The sequence below is a fragment of the Tachysurus vachellii genome, chromosome 13 (genome assembly GCF_030014155.1).
Source record: "Tachysurus vachellii isolate PV-2020 chromosome 13, HZAU_Pvac_v1, whole genome shotgun sequence".
Taxonomy (NCBI): Eukaryota; Metazoa; Chordata; class Actinopteri; order Siluriformes; family Bagridae; genus Tachysurus; species Tachysurus vachellii.
In genome coordinates this window covers 305,646-321,643 of record NC_083472.1, presented here as the reverse complement: position 1 = coordinate 321,643, position 15,998 = coordinate 305,646, and the positions used below count along the sequence as shown (strand labels likewise).

General features: G+C 42.3%; 1 protein-coding gene across 5 annotated transcripts in view; it reads left to right on the top strand.

Annotated features, from left to right (window-relative positions):
• The window catches only part of LOC132855719 (histone-lysine N-methyltransferase PRDM9-like), a 32,244-nt gene extending 16,246 nt beyond the window's left edge, over positions 1-15,998 (top strand). For all 5 annotated transcript variants that reach the window (XM_060884890.1, XM_060884892.1, XM_060884891.1 and 2 more), the window contains exons 9-15: positions 187-458; positions 4,178-4,337; positions 4,434-4,553; positions 4,824-5,095; positions 5,333-5,400; positions 5,496-5,686; positions 13,661-15,998. In XM_060884890.1, coding sequence (XP_060740873.1) covers positions 187-458; positions 4,178-4,337; positions 4,434-4,553; positions 4,824-5,095; positions 5,333-5,400; positions 5,496-5,686; positions 13,661-14,595 — 2,018 coding nt within the window. In that variant the 3' untranslated portion in view covers positions 14,596-15,998. The remainder of the gene's footprint in view (positions 1-186; positions 459-4,177; positions 4,338-4,433; positions 4,554-4,823; positions 5,096-5,332; positions 5,401-5,495; positions 5,687-13,660) is intronic.

Sequence of the window (15,998 nt, the reverse complement as noted above, 5' to 3'; positions counted from 1 at the left end):
ATAGTTCATGTTAATAATACTGGGAAATATTTATTCGGGATGTTTATTAGACTCAAGGTTATTTTAAACATAAATTAAGTTAAGGGTAGAAAATAGAGATTATTCCTTAAGAGATGCTTAGAAATAAAAAAAACAAAAATGTAAACAAAATGTCTGGTTTTAATGAGCTCATATATTTTGTTTCAGATTGTGAGGATTGCAAATCTTTCTTTGTCAATAAGTGTGAGGTTCACGGTCCGGCTCTCTTCATCCCTGATGTTGCGGTTCCACTGGGGGTCTCTGACCGAGCCACACAAACCCTTCCTCCAGGTCTAGAGATTTGTAAGTCCAGTATTCCAGACTCAGGCCTGGGAGTGTTTAACAATAGTGACACTATTCCTGTTGGTGCGCACTTCGGGCCTTACCAGGGAGACATGGTAGAGCGAGAGGAAGCCATGAACAGCAGCTACTCCTGGGAGGTGAGAGAGCTTCATGGTTCTTACGATGGTTCTATTGAGATGGTCATTTATGTGGTTTCTTTGTGTCATGACATTATATTTTAAATTTGATCAACGCTGCATGCTGTACAGTTCACACACACACACAATCAGTCAATCAATCAAATATTATTTATAGAGCACCTTACAACAACCAAAAGGAACACAAGGTGCTTTCCAGTAAAACAACAATAGACAATGAAATATAAGAACACAATGAAAATAAAATAGCATTTGAATCAGGGGCTACGTGTTAAAAGCTTGTATGAATAAATGAGTTTTCAACTGCGATTTAAAAACACTCAGCACAGTGATGCATCGTAAGTGTGCTGGAAGTGCGTTCCACAGCTTTGGTCCCTGGACGGCAAATGACCGGCCCTCAAACTTTTTGTATTTGTACTTGGGAGTGACCAGAGAGGTCCAGAGGAGAGGAGAGATCTGGCTGGTTGGTAGACCTTTATTAATTCGGGCGAGTTAGGCTGGGGCCAGATCATTGATGGCCTTGAAGACAAACAGCAGGACCTTATACTCCACCCTAAACCGCACTGGAAGCCAGTGAAGCAAGAGGAGGACAGGGGTGATGTGTGAGTGTTTGGAGGTGTTAGAGAGAAGACATGCTGTCGTGTTTTGTACCATTTGGAGCCCATTTAGAAGTGATTGATTAAGTCCAGTGTAGAGAGCATTACAGTAGTCAATCCTCGAGCTGATGAAGGCATGTATAGCTTTTTCAAGGTCAGCTTGGGACAAGAATGATTTGACCTTGCTGAGTAGTCTTAGCTGTTAAAAGCTCGAATTCATTACTGCACTGATCTGTTTATCGAAGTGCATACTCTTGTCAAAGATAACACCCAGGTTACGCACGGTAGGTGAAAACTGAGGTGTTAGAGGACCAAAACTAAGAGAACTGCTGGGTGAATCCGGGCTAAACAGGATGTACTCAGTCTTTTCTTTATTCAGATGAAGGAAGTTCTGGGAAAGCCACTGTTTGATATCCTGAAGGCAATTATGGAGAGGGTCCAATGCAGAACGATTACTCAGAATCACAGGAAGATAGATCTGGAGGTCGTCAGCATAGAAATGAAATTGAACGTTGTGATTGGAGATGAGTTGACCAGGTGGCAGCATATAGAGTGAGAACAGAATAGGACCAAGAATAGATCCTTGAGGCACACCAGATGACAAAGAATCAACCGAGGAAGAATAATCATTAAGCATTACTGAAAAAATTCTGTTAGTGAGGTATGATGAGAACCAATTTAGCACCGCACCCTGCAGACCAACAACATGTTGTAGACGAGAGATGAGGATGGCATGATCCACGGTGTCAAATGCAGCGGTTAGGTCCAGTAACACCAAAACCACAGAGCTTTTACCATCTAGGGCTCCAAGAATGTCATTATGGACCTTCAATAATACTGATTCAGTGCTATGTCTCGAGCTGAAACCAGACTGAAATGTATCACCAATGCCGTGCAGTTGAAGGTGAGACTGAAGCTGGGCGAAAACAAGCTTCTCCATCAACTTAGACAGAAATGACAGGTTAGATATATGGCGGAAGTTGTAGAGTATGGAAGGATCAAGGTTGGGTTTCTTGAGCAACGGTCTAACAATAGCATGTTTGAGAGCAGTGGGAACAGTACCCACCCTAAAACAGCTGTTTATGAAGGGGACAAGGATGGGACCTATGATGTCAACAGCCTCCTTCAAAATCCTGAAAGGAACAGCGTCTAGAGGGCAGGTGGTGGGCTTCAACTCTTGGACAGCTTTTTTGAGGTCCACCAGAGTAACTGCATCAAAGTTCTCTAGCACACATTGTGCCGCACGAGTAGACATGGCAACAACGGGGACTTGTGTAATGGTTTGCTTAACAGACAAAACCTTGTCCAAAAAATGTTGTTTGAATGCATTGCATGTGTTTACAGAAACGTCATTCAAGGTGACAGACACCGTATTTATAACAGAATTGATAGTGCTGAATAAAATTCCAGGGCGGTGGCTATTGCTATTGATGAGAGCAGAAAGGTACTGTCCTTTAGCTTCCTTCAGTGCACTCTGCTAGGTGGCAAGACTGTCTCTAAACATCTCCAGTGACCCCTGCAGCCTATCATTCTTCCATTTTCGCTCAGCCTGTCTACACCGGCGACTGAGGGCCCGAGTTGTATCATTGAGCCAGGGGTCCATTGGACCATTGGTCGACTTTACCTTGTAGGGCCCAACAAAGTCCTTAATCTGGGAGCAGATGGTATGGAAGGAGGCAAGGAAACGGTTCGGACAAAGAGGCGATGCCAATTCAGCAGTAGAGGCGAGATCAGAAACAGAGAAGGCAGCAACAAAATCATCGACTGTAGATGAGGTAATAATGCGACGGCGATGAGGGGCAGTAGACGTTGGTGCATGTGAAACAGCACAAATGTCAAACCGTATGAAAGAATGGTCAGAGATGGGAAAATCCATGACCTCACAAGTTGAAACAATCACCCCACGAGAGATAATACGGTCAAGAGTGTGACCTAACCTATGGGTGGGACAGGAAATGGATCTAATGAGTCTAAAAGTGCCTTAAAATCATTAGCAGGTTTATCAGAGGGGCAGCAAACATGAATTTTAAAGTCACCACAGATTAGAATATTGTCAAACTTTGCTAGAAACTCTGTCAGAAACTCTGAGAACTCAATTAAAAAAATCCTTGTTTAAATTTGAGCGGCCGGTAGATTACTGCACATAAACAGACAGGGTAGTGTAAGCAGAAATACTTGTAACTCGAAGCTGGAATACCCTCTAGTGGGCAGCTGGCGGCAATTCAGGGACTGTCTATGAATGGTGGCTATACCCCCACCCCTACCCGTTTGCCGCGGCGTGTTTAGGTAAAGGTAACCAGACGGGAGGATTTCCCAAAAGGTGCTGACGTCACCTGGGAGAAGCCAGGTTTCGGTGAGGATAAACAGATCCAGATTGTGAGAGGAGATGACATCACTGAGGACAAATGTTTTGTTATTGAGCGATCTGGTGTTACAAAGTGCCATGCAGAACGTGGACAAGTTGACAGGCGATGATGTCACACGAGGAATTGGACAGAGGTTTCCTTGGACACAACCCCGGGTGGATGTTTCAACGCGGCGGGGACACGGAAATGGAACGCCAGTGTTGAAGCCAACCAGCCGAAGCCATCGGTAACATTCCCGCGATCTTCTAGCATTGCCCAATTCTGGTTGATCTTGACACCTCGGAGACGGAGAATCCAGGTAAGTCCTCAGCCTGACATGTAACCCGCCTCTCCGACCGCGTCTTCTGCGGCGCTTCCTGCCTGGTAGCAGACAGACAGGGCGTGTCAGGAAAGTAGGACTTAATGTCAACAGTGATGGTGGTGGTTTAAAGGACTGGGTATTTAAGAGGCGATTAGTTGTACAACGCAGCTCCATCAACGTGGTGCGATCATACACAGTAAACGACGAGACGGTAGCAAAAACAAACATGAAAAAACAGAGGAGCAAGTGGCAGGCCAAACACAGAGGTGCCATCTTGAATCACGTAAAACGTGTAGTGTCACAAACACATATGCACACACTTATTCACACACACACACACACACACACACACACAAATACTTATGCACATAAACACAGTTATACACATATGCACACACACATATACACACAAACACACACTTATACACATAAGCACTGATTTCTTCTCTCTCCCAGGATCAGCTTGGTGACGACATGCAGATGGAGCTGTGCAGCACTTCTGATGGAAGAACATCGAGATCAGTGGGACACGTCCCCCCTGTGGAGCAACAGGACAGAGAATTCTGGAAGAAAACTCTAAAAGAGGAAGAAACTGATAAAGATGAAGATTATTTCTGTAAGACAGTTCCATACATTAAAATGTCTCCTTCAGATATACTAAAACATTAACTGTTTTAACGTTCGATGATTAAAAAAACTTATGACACTTTAGATGGAGTATCAACAACCTCATCAAGCTCGGTAGAAGTCATCACTCCTGAGGAACACAAAGGACATACTGGAGGATTCCAGATCATTGTGAAAGATAAACCTAGACATGATGACTATCTCTGTAAGACACCAGAACACAGAGTCCAGAATAAACAACACTTCAGTGATATTTTACCTTAACAAGCATTAATTTATGACTGAAAAAATAGTTCATGTTAATAATATTGGGAAATATTTATTCGGGATGTTTATTAGACTCAAGGTTATTTTAAACATAAATTAAGTTAAGGGTAGAAAATAGAGATTATTCCTTAAGAGATGCTTAGAAATAAAAAAAACAAAAATGTAAACAAAATGTCTGGTTTTAATGAGCTCATATATTTTGTTTCAGATTGTGAGGATTGCAAATCTTTCTTTGTCAATAAGTGTGAGGTTCACGGTCCGGCTCTCTTCATCCCTGATGTTGCGGTTCCACTGGGGGTCTCTGACCGAGCCACACAAACCCTTCCTCCAGGTCTAGAGATTCGTAAGTCCAGTATTCCAGACTCAGGCCTGGGAGTGTTTAACAATAGTGACACTATTCCTGTTGGTGCGCACTTCGGGCCTTACCAGGGAGACATGGTAGAGCGAGAGGAAGCCATGAACAGCAGCTACTCCTGGGTGGTGAGACAGCTTCATAGTTCTTACGATGGTTCCATTGAGATGGTCATTTATGTGGTTTCTTTGTGTCATGAAATTCTAAATGTCACTAATAAAATAATAAAGATTTGTTGACTTAGACAACAGCCTGATTGTTGTTTTTTGAATTATTGCACATATAATTGCATCCCAGCTTTGAGAGCCACTACACTGATAGTGTTAATTTGTAAAATATATGTTGTATAATGATTTTTTTTGCAGATATATGAGAGCAAGCAGTGTGAAAAATACATAGATGCCACATCAGAGGTGCATTCTAACTGGATGAGGTCAGTGATGTCTGTTCTGTTTTTGTTTAAAAAAAAATTTGACATTTATTTATTCATTCATTCATTTTACCTCATTTTTTTTCTGTTTCTCTCAGGTATGTGAATTGTGCTCGTAATGATGAAGAGCAGAATCTGGTGGTGTTTCAGTATCAACGTGGAATTATGTACCGCTGCTGTCGACCCATTAAACCAGGGCAGGAGCTCTCGCTGTGGTATGATGAGGAGTATGTCAAATATGCTGGCATCACGTTTGACTACATCTGGAACAAAAAATGCTCTATAAATAGTTACGTATATGAGTTGTTATTATCTTGTCATCTTGAAATTTTTTAATTATTTGTGCAATTTCCTACCAGTGTTATTCTTTTCTAATTCACTGCACTAGTCATCTAACCGATGCTAGTAATAGTAAATTCTGAGCTGATTTTGGTGTGTGAAACCAAAGAGGTGAGACAGAAAGAGGTTAGAGAGTCTGACTCCTAACCCTAAGGTTGTGGGTTCGAGTCTCGAGCCAGCCACGACTGAGGTGCCCTCGAACAAGGCACCAAAACACTCCATCTCTCCATTATTCCATCTCTGAAGGTCAGTCTTCATTTTAGTTACGAGTGGAGCAAAGTTTGCAGAAAAAAGACCTGAGAATTTACGTGTCACATTAATACCAAGATATCTAAATCCAGCGGGACTGATTTTGATGGGCATGTCCAGATGCTTAAGTTGCAAAGCAGTCATGTTGATTGGATAACATTCACTCTTCTGAAAAATTTTATTTATATCCAGAAAAGGAGCTGAATGTATAAAGAGTGGACAAGATACCAGGCAGACCAGATACAGGGTCAGATACATAGAGCAACAAATCATCTGCATACAATGATAGTCTGTGTTCGATGACGTTCCTAGTGACGCCTTTAAATAAAGAAGGATCATAATAAAATGGCCAATGGTTCAATGGCCAAGGCAAATAAAGATGGAGAGAGAGGGCAGCCCTGACGTGTCCCACATTTTAATGGGAAATACTCTGAGCGCACATTGTTTGTTTGAATGCTGGCTTACATTTACATTTACAGCATTTGGCAGACGCCCTTATCCAGAGCGACGTACATAAGTGCTTAAATCTCTAACATTGAATACATTAATGCTGGCTCACTAAGTTACATACTTAAGATACCATGAGTTTAAAACATTTGTTCAAAGTTACAATGAAAGTGTCAAAGGTGTTTTTTTTTTTTTTGTTTTTTTTTTTTTTTATATGCAAAAGATAATGAAGAAGTGCTAGTTGAAGTGTTTCCTGAATAAGTAGGTCTTCAACCGCCGCTTGAAAATAGCCAGTGACTCCACCACCTTGGTGCCAGTACAGAGAAGAGTCTTGTAGTATACTTGCCTCTTACCCTGAGAGATGGTGGAACCAGTCGAGCAGTGCTGGTAGATCGGAGGGTGCGGGGTGCAGTGCGAGGAGTTATGAGGGCTTTGAGGTAAGAGGGAGCTGGTCCATTTTTGGCTTTGTAGGCCAGCATCAGTGTTTTGAATCTGATGCGTGCAGCTACCGGAAGCCAGTGGAGGGATCGCAGCAGCGGGGTGGTATGCGAGAACTTTGGCAGGTTGAAAACAAGCCGGGCAGCTGCATTTTGGATCATTTGCAGAGGACGGATTGCATTCATAGGTAGACCTGCCAGCAGTGCATTGCAGTAATCCAGTCTAGAAATGACAAGAGACTGAACAAGTACCTGAGCAGCCTGTGTGGACAGAAATGGTCGAATCCTTCTAATGTTGTAGAGAAGAAACCGACATGAGCGAGTCACATTAGCAACATGGGAGGAAAAGGACAGTTGATTGTCCATGGTTACCCCAAGGTTGCGAGCTGTGGCTGAAGGGGAGATCAGATCGTTGTGCAAGGATATAGCAAGATCATGACCTGGGATGAAGAGCAGCTCAGTTTTGCTAGGATTAAGCTTTAACTGATGAGCAGTCATCCATGATGAAATTTCTGCCAGACATGCAGAGATCCGGTCAGAAGCTGTGGCATCTGCGGGTGGGAAAGAGAAGATAAGTTGTGTATCATCAGCATAGCACTGGTAAGAGAACCCATGTGAGGAAATAACTTCACCAAGAGAGTGAGTATACAGGGAGAAAAGAAGAGGACCAAGTACTGAGCCTTGTGGGACGCCAGTGGAGAGTCTGCGTGGAGCAGATGTCACTCCCCTCCATGTTACCTGATATGAGCGTCCTTCCAGGTAGGAAGCGAACCATTCCCAAGCTGATCCGCAAATCCCAAGACTCCTGAGGGTGGCTAAGAGAGTCTTATGGTTGACTGTATCAAACGCTGCTGAAAGGTCAAGGAGGATAAGGACGGATGAGAGATTGGCTGATCTAGCAGCATGTAGTTTCTCAGAGACATCTAAAAGGGCTGTCTCTGTGGAATGAGCTGCTTTAAAGCCAGACTGGTTGGGGTCTTGGAGGTTGTTCTGTGAGAGATAGACAGACAGTTGTTTAAAGACAATGCGTTCAAGAATTTTTGAAAGAAACGAGAGAAGTGATACCGGTCTGTAGTTACTGATGTCTGATGGATCCAGAGCAGGTTTCTTCAGGATGGGAATAACCCTTGCTCTCTTGAAGGTAGTTGGTACCTGACCAGATGCTATGGATCTATTGGTGATAGTTGTAATGAAGGGCAGAAGGTCTTGCGAGATGGTCTGGAGCAAAGTGGAAGGGAGTGGATCCAATGGGCAGGTGGTAGGATTGCAAGACTGGATGAGTTTTAGAATCTCTTCTGCTGTTACAGTTGAGAAATGTGACAACAAAGGTGTAGGGGAGTCCATACTCTGAGATGTAAGTGCAGTCGGGGCTGAAGTGAAGGTCCGGCAGATTTTCTCAATCTTCTCCTGGTAGAAAGAAGCAAAGTCTTCTGCAGTCAGGGAGGATGAAGAAGGTGGAGCCGGGGGGTTGAGCAGAGAAGAGATGATGTTGTGGAATTTCCGAGGGTCATGTGAGGAAGCTTCAAGCTTTTCCTTGTAGAAGGAAGTCTTGGCAGAAGTCACATCTGAGGAGAACTTGGCCATGAGTGTTCGGTAAGAATCAAGATCTGCATCAAGTTGTGATTTCTTCCACTTTCTCTCTGATGATCTTAGCTTTCTTCGATTGTTTCGCAGCACATCTGAAAGCCAAGGAGCAGAACAAGAAGTTTTCTTGGGTTTAGTGGACATAGGGCAGAGGAAGTCCATAGTTGAGGAAAGAGATGAGAGGAAAGTATCTGTGGCCGAGTCCAAGGGCAGTGAGGAAAAAGACTCAGGATCAGGAAGGGAAGAAAGAGTGCCAGAAGCTACAGAAGAAGGGGAGACAGAGTAAAGGTTGCGGCGGGTAAGAGCGAGGGGGTGAGAGGTAGTTTTAGGTAGGGTAGGGAGAGTGATGGTAAAGGATACCAGGTGATGATCAGAGACGTGTAGTGGGGTAGCAGTCACGTCTGTAGCTGGAGAAGGACGGGTGAAAACCAGGTCCAGCACATTGCCTCCTTTGTATGTGGGGATGTAGCTGTTGAGTGTCAGTGTGAATGAGTCAAGAAGAGACAAGAGGTTAGAAGAATGTAGCTTGTCAGAGGGGAGGTTGAAATCACCAAGCACTGTCAGCGGGGAGCTATCAGAAGGGAAAGCACTAAGCAGTGTGTCCATTTCTTCCAGGAAGTCACCTAGGGGACCAGGAGGGCGGTAAACAACAATGATAACAAGGTTAATTGGAGAGGTAACTGAAATGGCATGGAATTCAAAAGAGGAGATGGTTAAATGAGACAAGAGGAGAGGTGTAAAGCACCATTTCTTTGACAGCAATAAACCTGTACCACCACCCCTGCCTGTTTCTCGTGGTGAGTGAGAGAAAGCATAGGCAGAGGATAAAGCAGCTGGTAGCAGTGTTCTGTGGGGATATCCAGGTCTCTGTTAGCGCAAGAAAATCAAAGGAGTAATGGGAAGTTAAAGCAGAGATAAAATCAGCTTTTTTCACAGCAGACTGGCAATTCCAGAGCCCACCTACCACCACTGTTTGAGACTTACACAACAGAGGAGGGTAGATGAGGTTACTGGGATTGTGACCTCTGCTCTGTGGACGAGAATGTCTGCGAGTGTAGGAATTGAGTACAGAGATGGGTTTAAGGCACATATTTGCAGTCAAGACTGAGAATTAAGGTATGGTAGAATATAGCAAAACAGTATTAGTCACAAAGTTTACAATGAGAGAGAGAGAGAGAGAGATACTTACAAACCGCTACAGACGCTTAAATTGAACCTTCAATTTAAATAGGTAAGCCCTGCCCCCAATTCACACCTTAAGGTAGACTGAAACTACTACTGATTAATCAGCTGAGAGAACAACAAGGACCAACACTATAAAAATCAACAATGGTATAGAATATAACAATTCAAATCACACTACTCTAGAACAAAGTGAGTTAAGCAGATAGTATACAAAAGTCAGGAACCTACTTTACCAGAAGACAATATATTCAAATGAAGAGAGTTAAAGCACACTGAAGAGTAGGCTGGTTCACCTTCAATTTAAATAGGTAAGCCCTGCCCCCAATTCACACCTTAAGGTAGACTGAAACTACTCCTGATTAATCAGCTGAGAGAACAACAAGAACCAACACTATAAAAATCAACAATGGTATAGAATATAACAATTCAAATCACACTACTCTAGAACAAAGTGAGTTAAGCAGATAGTATACAAAAGTCAGGAACCTACTTTACCAGAAGACAATATATTCAAATGAAGAGAGTTAAAGCACACTGGCTTGAGGTGATGTATAAAGTAATTTCACCCAACTAATAAATTTATTACCAAAACCAAATTTTTTTAATACAGCGAATAAATACTCCCACTCTACCCTATCAAATGTTTTTTTGGCATCCATTGAAATCACAATCTCAGGTACCGTCTCAGAATGTACTGTATGAATAATATTCAAAAGAGTGCGAGTATTAAAAAATAAATGACGTCCCTTAATAAAACCGTTTTGCTCCTCAGAAATAATGCTGGGCAACACTCTCTCTAGGTGCAGAGCTATAGTTTTTGCCAGAACCTTTACATCAGCATTTAACAAAGATAGAGGCCTATAGGAACACACAAAGTTGGATCTTTGTCACTCTTCAAAAGAAGAGCTATTGAAGCTTGAGTCATAGTAGTTGGGAGCAAACCATTTTCCAAAGATTCATTAAACACTGACAAAAGTAGAGGTGCTAATTTATTAACAAATTTCTTGAAGAACTCAATTGGATACCCATCAGGTCCCGGGGCTTTATTGGACTGCACGCTTTAATCGAGAATTTTATTTCTTTAAGTGAGAGTGGGGCATCTAGTTCTTGTACATGGTCAGAATCAATGGTAGAGTTTTCAAAGCTGGAAATTCGGATTTATACAAAGAGATATAAAACGATTTGAACGTGGAATTAATTTCTACTGGGTCTGTAACAATTACATTAACATTATTATTAATTTTAGGTATCAAACGTGAGGCAGATTGACGTTTCAACTGGTGAGCCAATAGTCGGTTCGCTTTATCCCCATGTTCATAGTAAGTGCCGCGTGTCTGCAATAGCAATCGCTCTACTTCCTCAGTGGAGATGAGATCAAATTCTGTCTTAAGGTTAAGAGGTTTCTTAAACAGTTCTCGGGGATTGGATGCGCACTCTTGGTCAAGGATACCAATAGCAGAAGTAAAAAAAAGGAGAAACTCATCAATAGAATTAGACCGAAATTCACAAAATTTGTTATCTGCCAACAATAGAGAATTAAATCTCCAAAGGGGGGAGTAGATCTCTGTGTGGACAGCTGAATATCCAGAAATAGTGGTGCATGATCTGATATTAAAATACTTGAATAATCAATGGCAGAAACAGACGAGTTCAAGCTGTTATCTATGAAGAAATAATCTATTCTTGAGTGATTGGTGAACCTGAGAGAAAAAGAATTTTTTAATTAAAGGATTACGAACTCTCCAAGGGTCAACCAACTCATTCTGATTCATAAAGTCAGAAAAGGATTTTGACATTGCCGACTGAGATATTGGTAGTGAACTAGATCTATATACCACTGGGTCAAGTACACAATTCAAATCTTCTCCAAAAATCAACAAATGAGAATTTAAATGAGGTGTTACTAAGTAATCTGTTGGCGAATTCAACATCATCAAAGTTAGGTGCATAGACATTTACCAGCAGCACCTTTGTTTGCATTAACATGCCTACAACCATAAGGTATCTGCCATTTTTATCAGCAATAACATCAGTAGGTAGAAAGTGAATATTTTTATTGATCAAAATAGCAACTCCTCTTGATTTAGAGTTAAAGTTAGAATGAAAGACTTGCCCTATCCAAGAAGCCTGCAGCCTATAATGCCTATCTTTAGATTTGAGATGAGTTTCTTGCAAAAACACTATGTCGGAATTAAGTCGTTTCAAATGGCTAAACATTTTACCACGTTTAGATGAGCTACTCATGCCACGTATATTCCAGCTAATGAAACGAACAGATGGGCCTACACTAGGATTACCGGAATTCAACTTAACAGTACTCATTTAAGTACACATGAATAGTACCAAATGGACAGGCCCCCCCCCCCCCCACCACACACACACACCCATGAACATATACACACCCCGAAAAAAGAGAAGAAATAGAAGAAGAAAAAAAAAAGAAAAGAAAGAAATGAAAAGAAAAAAGTCTCCAAAAGGGAGACAACTATACAAGAACAAGAGAAAAAACATTGATGCCGCTTGTGGGATTGTGACATCAACTCGGAGAATAGCCTGAGACTAAGCTTTTTCCACACCTTTATATGTAATCCGCAGACGAGCCGGGAAGTAAAGACCATAACGAACCCCTTCCAGGCCACGCAGTTGCCTCCTGACCTCATTAAAGGCGGCTCGATCCCGGGCCACCTTGGCCGTATGGTCGGGGAAAACGGACACCTTTATTTCTCCCACAGCATCTTGTCGTCTCTCTCTGGCACGCCGTAGAACATTCTCACAGTCGCTATAGTAATGAAACCTGGCAATAGTGCGCGGTCGCTCACCGTGTTTTGGCTTCGGCTGAGAGGTTCTATGTGCCTGGTCTAACAGCGGGGTTTCATCCAGTTTAAAAGCTTCCTTAAGCAGTGTAGGGACAACCGTAGTGTTGATGACGGTATCCTCAGGAATCCCGACTATCCTAATGTTATTCCATCGCGACCGAGATTCGAGGTCTTCACACTTATTTTGCAGCGAAACACGGAGTTTGTTTTTAAGCTCAGCTACATCATCAGTACAGACGGAGAGAGAATCCCCCATTTCTCCCACTGTACCTCCGAGTGCAGCCAACTCTGTGTCTGAAGCGGCCTTATCGTTCGCTGTGTTTTTACTGACTGTAGGTCAGCTGTAATTGTGGACAAATCATCACCCAGTGCTGCACAAAGTTCGGTCTTAAAAATCTCAGCAATGTCTTTCTTTAATGAGATTAGCAGTTCTTGCTTCAAGGACTCCGCGTCAAATACCTGGGCGACTTCCCTGGGAGAGGTGGAGCTGCAGGGTGAAGACGGAGCCCTAGGGTCCGGGGTCGCTACCTGTGTAGCAGGCCTCAGTTGTTGGGTCACTGTGGCACGGGTTTTAGATGTCTTACCAGCCATGATAATATGTCCAAGTGGTGAAAAAAGGCTTTAACACAATATCCTACGGGTGAATAACCCTAACCCTAACCCTAACCCTATCAAAAAGGTAATCCAAATTGCAATATAAAATAACAATTACCATAAACTCTGCAGGAGTCTCAAATCTTACTCCATTGGCTGCTCAACAGCGCCCCTTACCTCTTTCTAAAACACTTGATCTAGCGCTTATTTTTCCATTTTGTTTTTATGAATGAAAATAAAGGGGTTGGGGTTAGGTTGATGGTATCCTTAGTTTCTGACCTAGTTAACCAGTGTTGATGTATTCAAAGCACTTTTCTACATTGCTCTGGATAATGATGTCTGCCAGGGGCCTTAAATTAAAATGTAAATTCACACTACTTAGCAAAATAATAGCTACAATAGCAACAATAACTTCACAGCTTTGTAATATATCTACAAATTTAATGTGAAATATCTACACAGGAATGCTATGTTTTACATAATATGGAGTACTGCTCTGTGTTCGCTTATAAACTAAACATAACAAAAACTACTGAGAGAATGTTTTTAATTGTTTCTGATATAAAATTAGTTACATTTTATCTGAACTTTTGCACTTTTTCTTTACCCCAGGCAAGGATAACACCTTGACACAAGTCTTCACCTGCTCCTTGTGTCCAGTTTCCTACACAGTTCAAATATACCTCTACAAACACATCAGGAGATGCCACAATGAAGAATATGTGAAACTATTCAAATCAGGAGAGATTGCTGACCTTCTCACTGACACCTCACAGAAACCACTCCGGAGAAAAAATTACCACTGTGCATACTGCGGAAAGGGTTTCACCTACCAGAGAAATCTCCAACAACATCAGCACTGTCACACAGGTGAGAGCTTGTATCAGTGCTCACAGTGTGGGAAGAGTTTTACTCTACAGAGTAGTCTCCAACTACATCAGCGCATTCACACAGGAGAGAAACCCTATGAGTGCCCACGGTGTCTAGAAAGTTTTAATGATCAGATTGATCTCCAAGCACACCAGCACATTCACCGAGGAGACAAACCATATGAGTGTTTACAGTGTGGGAAGAGTTTTAGTGAGAGAGGAGCACTTCAAAGACACCAACACATTCATACAGGAAAAAAGCCATATCATTGCTTAGAGTGTGGAAGAAGTTTTACTCAACAGTGTAATCTCCAAATACACCAGCGCATTCACACAGGAGAGAAACCATATCACTGCTCACAGTGTGGAAAGAGTTTTAATCAACAGAGTAATCTCCAGAAGCACCAGCACATTCATACGGGAGAGAAACCATATCGCTGCTCAGATTGTGGAAAGAGTTTTACTCAACAAAGTAATCTCCAAAAACACCGGCGTATTCACACGGGAGAGAAACCATATCACTGCTCACAGTGTGGAAAGAGTTTTAATCAACAAAGTAATCTCCGAAAACACCAGCGTGTTCACACAGGAGAAAAACCATATCACTGCTTAACTTGTGGAAAGAGTTTTAGTGACCGTTGTAATCTCAAAACACACCAGCGCACAACACACAGTTAACGTTTTAATTTTTTCAGAATGTTTTTCTGCATGTTTTTCTGACGTCCTGTAATAGGCTTGTCACAACTTGCAAATGTATACAGTTATAATGTCATACATAGCATTACTGATAGCATTCTGTTATTTTATTTATTATTTTTATTATTATATAAATTGTCATTTTTCCTTTTCTCAAATATGTCATTCCCTTAGTTCATTGTTCGCAGCCCAGACATCTCTCAAAGTAAGATGCTCCTCTGTATATTGTATATTGCAGCCCTTCGGTCTATAGAGGAATCCAGCCCATCAGTCTCAGTAGGATTGCAATTCCTCAGTCGCTGGGATCACAACCTTTTAAGTCACTCTATGAACCCTGTCCCTCACTCACTTATTCACCCTGTCCTTCACTCACACTAGCATTGCCTCTCAAACGCATAAGGACTGTAGTTCCTCTGAGAGGCTGCAATCTTCAAGGGACAGAGGAGCTGCAATCCTCAAGAGATTAAGATGCTCCAATTTTAGCAGAGCTTGAGGAGCTGCAATGCTAGTATAAGTGTGGGGCTGTGATCTGAAAGTGACTGAGGGGCGGCGAGGCCTAAAGTGACTGAGGGGCTGTGACCCTAGAATGACTGTGACACTGCAATCTTCAAACGTTTGTCATTATAGGATTGCAGCCCCTCAGTCTCTTGAGGATCACAGCCCCTCAGTCTCTTGAGGATCGTAGCCTCTCAGTCATTCAAGGATCTCAGCCCCTCAGTCACTTTAAACCTTACAGTTCCTCAGTCACTTTAAGAATTGCAGCCCCTCAGTCTCTTGAGGATCACAGCCCCTCAGTCTCTTGAGGATCACAGCCCCTCAGTCTCTTGAGGATCGTAGCCTGTCAGTCATTCAGGATCTCAGCCCCTCAGTCACTTTAAGCCTTGCAGCCCCTCAGTCTCTTGAGGATCACAGCCCCTTAGTCACTCTAAGATTTTAGAGCTACATCGAATCCCCTTGATTCCAGCCCTGTGGCCAGACTAGGATCGTAGCCTGTTGGTTCCTTTACTATACAGCCCTTCAGTTTCTCAAGGATTGAAGCCCCTTGGTCACTCTGTTTTAAAGGCCAGAGTATGCTCCTACAACATGGGGCCTTTCATCTGGGGAGAAGTTGTATTTCAGCTCACAGTGTAGAGAGATTTTCCAGTGGTAGCAGCACATTCACATATTGAATGTAGTTTCTTCAGTAATTAGCATGTTTAGTAAACATTTCTTCAAATCACTGTACAGTCAGATTTTTTTTAGTGTAAATTGTTGGTATAAATCTTTTGACTGTTGGCATAAGGGATTTCATATTGCTATTGTTCTTGACTTTGTGTAAAAGACGAGTTAATATATTCTCTATTCATTTGTTTGATACATGGTAATTTATTCAGTAGCAGTTTTTG